Below are 8,843 nucleotides of genomic sequence, written 5' to 3' on the forward strand. Positions count from 1 at the left end.
TTGTGTAATGGTTACTGTGATGTAAAAACTAGTCTATCTCCTCTTAAAATATTCAACTCTATATAGCTATTTACAAAATATCCATAACTATACATAAATCAATAACAACTGTATGCAAGTTAATAATAAATGAACACCGACAAATACTTAAAATACACCAGAACTAATTTATTGGATAATAGAATACACCAAAAATAGTATACAAATAAAGAATAACAGTGTAAAAACCAATAATAACAGTGTACAAGTTAAATAATAGCCGAGTACCAACAAACAATTAACGTCATCAACTTTGACCGAACTTTAACAATTTCCAGCATAGAACTCACCGTTTTTAACGGCTAAAGTCGTAAGTTTGCGTCTTCGACAGAGAACTTGTATATGTTGGGAGACCATGAAAATCTTTCGCCGCCCTTCGACTATACTACCTTTTATCATTTAAACTCTGAATAAATTCTTGCCATAAAATTCTTACCTCTATTAGATCGAGCACCGCTCCTTGTGGATAAAGAGTACTACAAGTACAATGAGAATTAAACTCCAGCAGGAAGTACTCCACAGCATTTGTCACTCTTCTGTTTTTGGGTTATATGTTTTCACTCCTCTTTTACCTTTTCTATTTCCATTTATATTAAAAAGTTATTTGAAAATAATATTATATTATGGTATATGGATAAATATAAGCCCATATTTTTTTTTGACAAAGAATAAGCCCATATTTGGTAGCGGGTAATACTTACTCCAAGTCCAACTTTAAGCTGTTAACACTATTCATACATTGCCTCGATCTCCCCTCATACCTCATAACTATCTTTGTGATTCTTACACAACGGATAATCTAGTCATGTGTGATCTTATTATATTTTCTTGATTTATAACTCTAAATATTAGTGTTTTCTTTATAATTTTTGCAAATATTGACTTGAAGATTTAATGATTAGACTTATGTATTTGGAAGTGTAATAATAATAAAATAACTAACGTTTTAATTTTTCTGATGAAGTTGATTTCATTTTGGGTCAAAATATGCTATGTGGGGTTTGAGTTGAAATATTAGATTGGTGATCATTTATGGGTTAAGGGCCTATTCTCTTCAGCTTAATTTCAGTTCAGTTCAGTTCATTTTAGCTCGATTCAGTTGAGCTTCTAATTTCCTTTTCTCATAAATAATTCAGTTTAGCTCAGTTCAGTTAATTCAGTTTAGTCTAGTTCAGTTCAATAAATGAGAACATGTCTAATCAATTTTCCAAGACTACATGCTTGTTAAACACTTCATTTAATTAATTTAATTTAGATAACCAGATTATTGGTTGTTTTGCAAAAATATAGTAAAAATATAAGCAAGAGTAATTGACTTTGCTTTTTTTTTTTTTTTTTTTTTTTTTTTTTTTTTTTTTTTTTTTTTGACATGATCTTAAACAGATTAAAGTAAACATAGTGATTATTAAAAGGCGATAAGCTCATAAACTCTATCACGCTATACCTTGTGGATAGGGATGACAATGGGTAGGGTCTGGGCAAGGTATAATAATACTCGTCCGTACCCACAAATTTTTTTCCATACCCATACCCTACCCGGACCCATAGGGTCTAAAATTCCCATACCCTACTCGGACCCATAACGTCTAAAATTTTAAGACCCCTACCCGGACCCTATGGGTCAAGCAGGGTTTGGGCAGGGTCCAGGGTCCAAATAGGGTCCTTTACCCTTTTTTCCCGTATTTTCAATCATTTTTTTTATGTACAAAATACAAATGTACAATTGCATATAGCACCAAAAAAAAAGACACTAATACATGAGAACATTAGAATTAATTTGATAAATCGTACAACTAATAAAGTGGGCGCCTAAGAGTTCCTTACTTAGGTTTTACTTTTACAAGTTTTATTTATTTATTTATTTATATAATATATTGCACGGGTCTAGGTATGACGGGTCCATGGGTAGGGTCTGGGTTTGAATTCATTATACCCAGACCCTTAACCTACCCGATACCACCTAGCTAGACCCATACCTTAACCGAACCCACAGGGTCTAAAAAAATTGGGCCATACCCGTATTAAAGGGTAGGGTACGACATGGTCTGGGTAGGTCCCGGACCCGTTGCCATCCCCACTTGTGGGTGCTACATAGATCAAAAGTTGTACTCCCTCTGTTTTTTTTAAATGCATCACTTGAGTTTTCATACTTGTCGAGACACAACTTTGACCATTAATATCTTTAATTAGATATTAGTAAAAATTATAAAAAAATTATATTATGATAGTAGACATTGTAACAAATCCAACAATATATTACATGACCATGTTTATAAATTATAAAGTAGTGAAAAAATTAAGTCAAATGTAACATATGAATAGTGCAAATTCTCAAGTGATGTATTTAAAAAAAAACGGAGGGAGTAGCTAAATGCCGAATCCAATCTACCGTCCATGCGAGGCTAATAACAGCAACATCTGAGCTCCGTCCTTATTAGCATCTACACCATAGTAAACATAATCTATGTAAATTGTAATCGCTCTTAAAGAATGAACCTCAGCCCATCGAAGCTGACACCAGTGGGGGGGGGGGGGGGGGGGGGGAGGAGAGGGCGACGATAAGAATAGGGGGAGGGGTCGTGGGACGGTGAGGGACGGATAAGGTTGGGCTGGGCGCTGGCGGGGAGTGTGGGCGAGGGAGAGGTGGCTTGCTGGTGGAGGAGGGGTGACTTTTTTAAAAAAAATAAAATTCTAAAGTAATTTAAATGATAAGAAAAATTTAACTATTGTAAAAGATTTAATTAAAATTTATCATTAATACCATGGTTAAGAAGTATCAATAATTCATGATAATAAGTTTTTCTCCAATTTACCAAAGAAAAATATAAAAAGTTAGATGTTACTAAAGAGAGTTTGGCGGTGGGGAAAGAGGGCGGGGAATTTTGATTTTTTTTTTTTTTTTAAATTTTTTAAAATTTTGAACCAATATTCGACACATGGCTTTTAAAACTAAAAAAAACACTTACAGCAGATTATCGATAATTGGGACCATTAGGAGCAAACACATAGTATATTTGAGATCATTAGATAGTAAACCTTAGTTAGGATTATTGAATTTAAAAAAAACTGCCTTTTCGGAGTTGCGAGAGCTCAGGTGGCCGGAAATTGCTTCCTATAGGCTATAGGTTCAACTTGCCTCCTTCCTTTCTCTTCTCTCTGGGGAGTCCCATTACAGGCTTACAGCTGCACAAATGCAGTTAGTTATATTATACTTGATTTTTTTTGCTGATTAATTGATAAATTCTTTCATGCTATCATGATTATATAGTTTTCTGGTTTTCCATTATTTATGTAACTGTGTTTTAAGCTATTTTTGTGGAGTTTTTGATGCGCTTGAATTTATGTTGGGGAAAAAAAAATCTTATTGCCTAATTAGCCGGTCCATTACCAATGTCCTTTGTTTTTTAGTTAAGTCACTAAATTTTAATCAATAATAATGTGCAAAATCAGAGTAAAATTCTTTACTGTAATAAATTGGCCCGATGTAATAATATTAGCCTTTCATTATCAATAATTCAATATCCCTTGTCCTTTTTCTGATTATTGATTTTTAATTTGATGGAAGGGCACAAGAATAGATCTCTCATGTATCACCATATATAAATGTACCCGTATTTAACAGTTTTGCACTGTAAAATATATTTCTGTTATTCATTTTTTTTAAAAAAAATTTTGAGTAAAGAGAGAGCCAAAAAGGATAACAATTGAAATAGATGAGCAGGATTTAATCCTAGGTGTAGGACCCACGAGAATTTAATCAATTGTGATAGACGTCCACACTGTAATTCATTAATGGAAGTACAAAGACTAGTGTAAACATAATAGTACACTCAAAGAAAGAAGATAACTCAACATAATCTACCATGCCATGCATGAAAGGGCTACACTTACATAGGTGATAGGTCCATCATCACAAAGAATATACCACATTTTAAACCATCATCTCGATCTCACTCACTCGAGTTTTCGTGCTTGATTATCATTTTCTTGAGCTTAGACACCTTGAGAGCAATGGTCACGTATAGCTAGTTGAATGCATCCTCAACACACCTAAACAGAGCATGTTTCCACCTTTTATTCAGCAACAAAGTTCCAACAACACCCCAAAACCCGGTAGCAAAGCCTAACATCACATACAATTAGAACCACATCATCTCCAGCTTGTTAGTCTTCTCCTCAGCATCCGGATTGTCAGAATGATTAGGCTGCACGTCATGGGCCAAGCACTTGGGTAAGGGATCTCCACAAAGACACGGGTTTCCCGCATAAATTGATAGGTCATTCAAAGTTTGGAGCTGGCTGCTGGTTGGGATAGGACCAGAGAGGTTATTGAAAGAGAGGTTAAGGTGGTTTAAGAAGTTTAAATATCCCAAACTCGTTGAGATCCTTCCACAGAGTTTATTCCCTGACAAATCAAGTGTCTCTAATGCCTTCATGTCACCAATATTCCCCGGGATCGTGCCTGCTAAACTGTTGTTAGCCAAGTTTAAGGCTACAACACCACATAACTTTGTAAGCTCCTTAGGAATGACTCCAACTAGTTTATTGTTAGAAAGGTCAATGGTTACCAAGTAGTTGAGGACACTACTATATTCTCGCGCAATTCCTGCCATGGTATCTCTAACATTGTTATCGGGAATTAATTCCGGAGAAACAAGAAGATCATTATCATCTGAGGTGTTAACTGGTAAATCCATACCTACAAGATTGCCAAAACAGGAAGGAATTTTTCCAGTTGATTGGTTGTTTGAAAGGTCCATGACATGAAGATGAGAAAAGTTGCAAAATTTCATAGGAACGGGACCCCTAAATTTGTTTCGTGGCAGCCTGAGTACTTCCAATCTCGAAAAACTTGTCTCCGTCCATTTTGGTATTGCCCCTGATAATCCATTTCCACCGAGATTTAAAATTCTCAATTGTGCCAGGTTGCTCAAGCATGAAGGAATGTGACCGTCCAGACTGTTATCACGCAAATGCAAATATGTCAAGATGGAAATATTTGTAAGAGAGCAAGGGATGACACCGGAAAAATTGTTGGATGAAAAATTTATAACCTGCAGAGTAGAAGATTCCCAACAATTTGGAATTCTGCCTGACAACCTGTTGTTCTGAAGATCTAATATTTGTAAGAATGAGAGGTTACACAGAGACTTTAAGATAGTGGTATTATTGCCATTATTATCTTTAGGATTGACTTCACCAAGTTGATTATCTTGAAGCCTAAGGATACGCAAAATCATTAATTGATCACTCATCCAAGGTGGTATTTGTCCAGAGAGTCTATTTCTACTTACATCAAGAATTTCCAGTTGGGTACAATTTCCGAGAGGTGAAGGAATATGTCCCGTAAGACTATTGTTGTTCAATAGCAAACTCTGAATTCCACAGTATTGCCCAAAGGTAAGTGGGATGGAGCCTGAGAATTGGTTTAAGGACAAATCTATAGACTTTGCATTCTCTAGATACCCCAACCAATCAGGAATTGTCCCAGAGAGATTGTTATTGTGGATGTCCAATACTTGCAACTCTAGACTGTCAAATTGTTTTGGGAGAAGTCCAGTGAGAAAATTGTTGGAAAGAGTCAATTTTAGGAGGCTACTTGTGTTGGCAAACCATTCATGCAGTTCTCCTGAGATACTAGCATTAGAGAGGTCCAATTCTTGAATCCTAGTTTGTGTTTTAAGCCACTGTGGAGAATGGTTGATTTTACACGAAGCCATCCTAAAGGTATTCAATTGGAAGGGAGGTAGCCAGTCAGAACTAATGTTGAGACACAAATTGTTGTAACTCATATCCAAGTAGGACAACTTGGAGAGGTTTCCTAAGTATGAGAGTGAGATTTTGCCTTGAATAGAATTAGATGAAATGTCTAGATGCTCAAGCTCAGTTAATTGTCCTATATCAGTGATCCCTCCACTTAATTTGTTTATCGAAAAATCTAATAGCTTCAAGTTAGCTTGTTTTTCTAAAACTGACGGCAAACTGCCATTGATATTGTTGTTGCTAAGGTTAATGAACTCTAAGTTGTAGCTAGTACATCTGGAAATATTCAAAGGAGGCTCTAGTATCTCTCCTTGGATTTGATTTTGAGATAAATCCAAATGTATGAATTGACATGGATCCCCCAAAGTCCCCCATATACCCTTTTCTACATGGCTAAAAGCATTTCTGCTTAGAATAAGGACTTGAAGACCCTTCATGTTCTCAAGCCAATAAGGGATTGAACCTTTGAAAAGATTATCAGAGAGGTCAAGAAAGCTAATGGAGCTAAGGTTTCCAAGATTTGGTGTTAGAGAGCCTGCAAAATTGTTGGCACTAAGATCAAGATAACGAAGGTTGGAGAGGGTTTCTGAGTCATTGACAAAAGCATGAGATAAGGGATAATTTCCCAAATGACATGCTGAGAGCGCGAGATGGGACAAAGAAGGAAGTTCTAGCAATGCATTGATTGTTACTTGAGACAAGTCTAGCCAGGACATGTCAAGGATTTGCAAATTAGAAAGACTAGATGCCCATCTCAGACTATTTACCTGTAGGTATTCATTCAAAGAGAGATCAAGGTTTTTCAAGTTGGTAAGATTACCAAGTTGAGGAGGAACATTCCCTTCTAATAAATTATTAGAGAGATCAAGGACTTCGAGGTTGGTAAGATTATCAATTTGAGGAGGAACATTCCCGCCTAATGCATTATTAGAGAGATCAAGGACTTCAAGGTTGGTAAGATTACCAATTTGTGGAGGAACTTCCCCCTCCAACTTAAAGGAAGAGAGATTGAGATATCTCAGTTGAGTCATGGATTCGATAATCACTTTTAAAAAATGATTAAAGTATACGTCTTCACTCCAAAAAATGTTGCCGTTCATTTCTAGGTGAGTTAAGTGATTTAATCTTAGCATAACTTTGATTATTGAATCAAAGAAATTACCATCAACATACCCATATTCATACACCATTCGCCCACATATAGTATTAGGACTGCAACGTTGATTCTGTGGAGGAGTGGTAGGAGCGATGAGGTTAAGAAAAATAATATTGCCAGTGACATAATCACAGCCCACTCCTTGCCATTGACAACAGTCTTCACCAACCCATGAACCAACTTTTACAGAGCTATTATGGGCTGTGAAGATCTGCTTCATCATAATCAGAGCTTCTCGCTCATGCTTTTAACACAAGATAGTGCTTGAGTTTGTGGCAGCCGCAAACTGCCCGGAATGCCCGCATTGGCACAACAAGTGGACTACTAACCATACCACAACACAAAAGTAGTGTAACCAAAATATGATTTCCCCATCTCTACGGTGAAGAAAATGTGTTTGAGCGTTTTGTTTTGTTTTTGTTTTTTTCACGAAGAAGAACAAGGAAAGAAATTATTGTTTGTGTTTGTAGAATTAACGTGCATTCAGTTTTATAAGCAAATAATATTGGTTGTATCAAGTATGTACTACTAAGCCTTATAGCTCTTTGTTTTCCACTACTTAGGCCTTGTTTAGTTCACCTTATTTTTACTTATTTCAGAAAAAATAAGTTCAGATCAAATCAGAAAAAATAAGTTCAGATTAGAACATCGTTTTATGTGCGGTTTTTTATCGCTAAATATCTTTAATTTCGTATTGAAAAAAATTGTGAAAATTACATATTAATAAACTACATATTATTACGAATCTAACAAGATCCCACTAGACAGATTTTTTCCTTATAGATTATTGTACACTTAAAGTCAAAGTTTGGTCTAATCAGACAATCAGATCAGATCAGACCAGATCAGATTAGCAAAAATAAGGTGAACCAAACAAGGCCCTTATATTGTTTTTTAAAAATTATATAAACACTACAATAGCATAGTTGGTTTGGAAAAATCACTCACATTTCATCTTGGCATACTTTTCAAGACTTCTACGTCAATGTCAACACTCAAATAGCGTGATGTCTAAGAGTGAGGGATAGCTCAAGTGGTTAGAGCTTCCCTCCCGATTATAGGAGATCCTGAAATCGATTCTCACCCTTACCTTTGTGGCTCTCTAAACACCAAAAAATAGAGTGATGTCTTTTTTTATTTATTAGATGAAACTTGTGGGGTACACGTGTATATATATAATTGTTAATAAATAATTTTTTTTCTCTATTTATGTTAGACGAAATAATACATTTATCTCCATTTATGCTTTTAGCCAGATTCGAACGTGTAACCCCCGACACATAAAGGTAATACATATACCATTTCAACCAACTTTTATTAATGTTTTATGTTTCACATAATATTATGTATTCATTTCATTTATTACATAAATTATAGGTAATATAATTCATTTGTTTTTTACAAGATTAGAATACAAATATATATGAGGTTAAAAAAAAAGTGACACCCGAGATAACTCCCGAACTACACACTAAATATACAAACAATTAAACATAATTATCAAATTAAAAAAGTACACAAATTAAAAATCTTTAGCATTGCCCGAGACACACATTAGTTAAATACTAAAAATATGCACATAAATTTTTTCTTATCTGATCCTAAGTTATATATATATATATATATATAAAGCTCAAGCCACGAGATTACATCATTTCGCATTTCAAGTTTTCGCCATGTGTCGCACGTATATGCGACAATAATTCATATATGCCATGTTAGATCCATTTATAATATGTTTTATCATTGAGCAAGCCCCAATTTATAACCTTGGTAAACAAATTATGTTTATCAAATGACATTTTTTCTGAACTTATCTTACTTGAACTTATTAACCCTTATCTGAACTTATTAACCCTGAAATATGTGGAAATAAGGTGAACAG

The 8,843-nt window shown here is 34.9% G+C and overlaps 1 protein-coding gene across 1 annotated transcript; it reads right to left on the bottom strand.

The window, feature by feature from the left end:
• Positions 1 to 4,178: 4,178 nt before the first annotated feature.
• Positions 4,179 to 7,178, bottom strand: LOC145581232 (receptor-like protein EIX2). The gene has a single exon (XM_081638277.1). The coding sequence runs from the start codon at positions 7,176 to 7,178 to the stop codon at positions 4,179 to 4,181; it is 3,000 nt and encodes a 999-aa protein (XP_081494403.1).
• Positions 7,179 to 8,843: the final 1,665 nt, after the last annotated feature.

This window comes from Chenopodium album, chromosome 15, assembly GCF_948465745.1.
Source record: "Chenopodium album chromosome 15, dcCheAlbu1.1, whole genome shotgun sequence".
Lineage (NCBI taxonomy): Eukaryota > Viridiplantae > Streptophyta > Magnoliopsida > Caryophyllales > Amaranthaceae > Chenopodium > Chenopodium album.